Consider the following 999-nt stretch of genomic DNA (forward strand, 5'->3'; position numbering starts at 1 on the left):
TGCTGCAATCTCCTACAATCTTTCTCTTTCTTTTTCAGATCTGCCGATGAGGCTTTATTTTTGGTTTTTCCACTTGCCGACAAATCCTTCCGATTTAAAATTTCCGTGAGTTTATTAATTGCTTGATGCTTCAGCATTTGTTCTGTCTTCAACTTGCTGCTCAGTCTTTCGATCTCGTCGGCATTGAATTGTGCCTTGTTCAACTGATCCTGCATGTCCTTTAATCGCTTTGCCAGATCATCTTTTTCCTTTGTATATATATATATATATATATATAAATAAAGTATAACGTATAAAGTATGGTATGCAATTGGTATATTATAATCTGATATTTTTCACATACATGCACTACATTAAAAAAAAAAAGAAAGAAAGGAGGGGTAGGTGGGGGGGGGGGTCGGCGGACATATTTAAATATATAAAGATTATGCAACCCTCGAGACTTAGTTTTTAAATGGTTAGAAATATAAGCAATCCTTTTTCATTAACGAATTGAAGAAATGTCTGCTTAATAAATAAATATTTGTTTATTCAAATTTTTTATTCGAATTTATATCCATATAATGGAGATTTGAGTAAAAAGTAATTTTTTTAAAATAAAATTTAATGGAATGGCAATTCAATATTTCCCATTTTGAAGTATAATTTTCTTAATGATTAAAGTTAATATTGTCCATGCGATAGGCGTACGTCTTTTATGAAATGTTTTGAGAATATGTATTTGTAATAATTATTATTATAGTTATTAATCATATAATTGTAGTCTACCTTAGTGTACTGCTCGCACGTTCTCTTTGACTCTGACTCGTTGTCCTTCAAGCGATTGATCAGCTGCTCTTTGGAATTTAACTCCTGGTGGTGCTTCGAAACGCTATCCTTGTACTCCAGTTCTTTCATCGTACGCTCTTTTTCAAGGTCTGCGACAGTCTCCTCTGCTATAGAACGAGCCAATGCTTCACTGTCACCTCGTGCTAAGGATAGCTGGAGTTGATGAACAAG

At 33.5% G+C, this 999-nt stretch overlaps 1 protein-coding gene across 1 annotated transcript in view; it reads right to left on the minus strand.

Moving 5' to 3' along the window:
• Positions 1-999, minus strand: part of ROCK2 (Rho-associated, coiled-coil containing protein kinase 2) — a 12,222-nt gene that overhangs the window by 4,318 nt on the left and 6,905 nt on the right. The window contains 2 exon segments of the mRNA XM_011496640.1: positions 1-248; positions 769-999. The exon segment at positions 1-248 is cut by the window's left edge and continues 82 nt beyond it; the exon segment at positions 769-999 is cut by the window's right edge and continues 17 nt beyond it. Coding sequence (XP_011494942.1) covers positions 1-248; positions 769-999 — 479 coding nt within the window.

This window comes from Ceratosolen solmsi, unplaced genomic scaffold (genome assembly GCF_000503995.2).
Source record: "Ceratosolen solmsi marchali unplaced genomic scaffold, CerSol_1.0 scaffold10, whole genome shotgun sequence".
In the NCBI taxonomy this organism is placed as follows: Eukaryota; Metazoa; Arthropoda; class Insecta; order Hymenoptera; family Agaonidae; genus Ceratosolen; species Ceratosolen solmsi.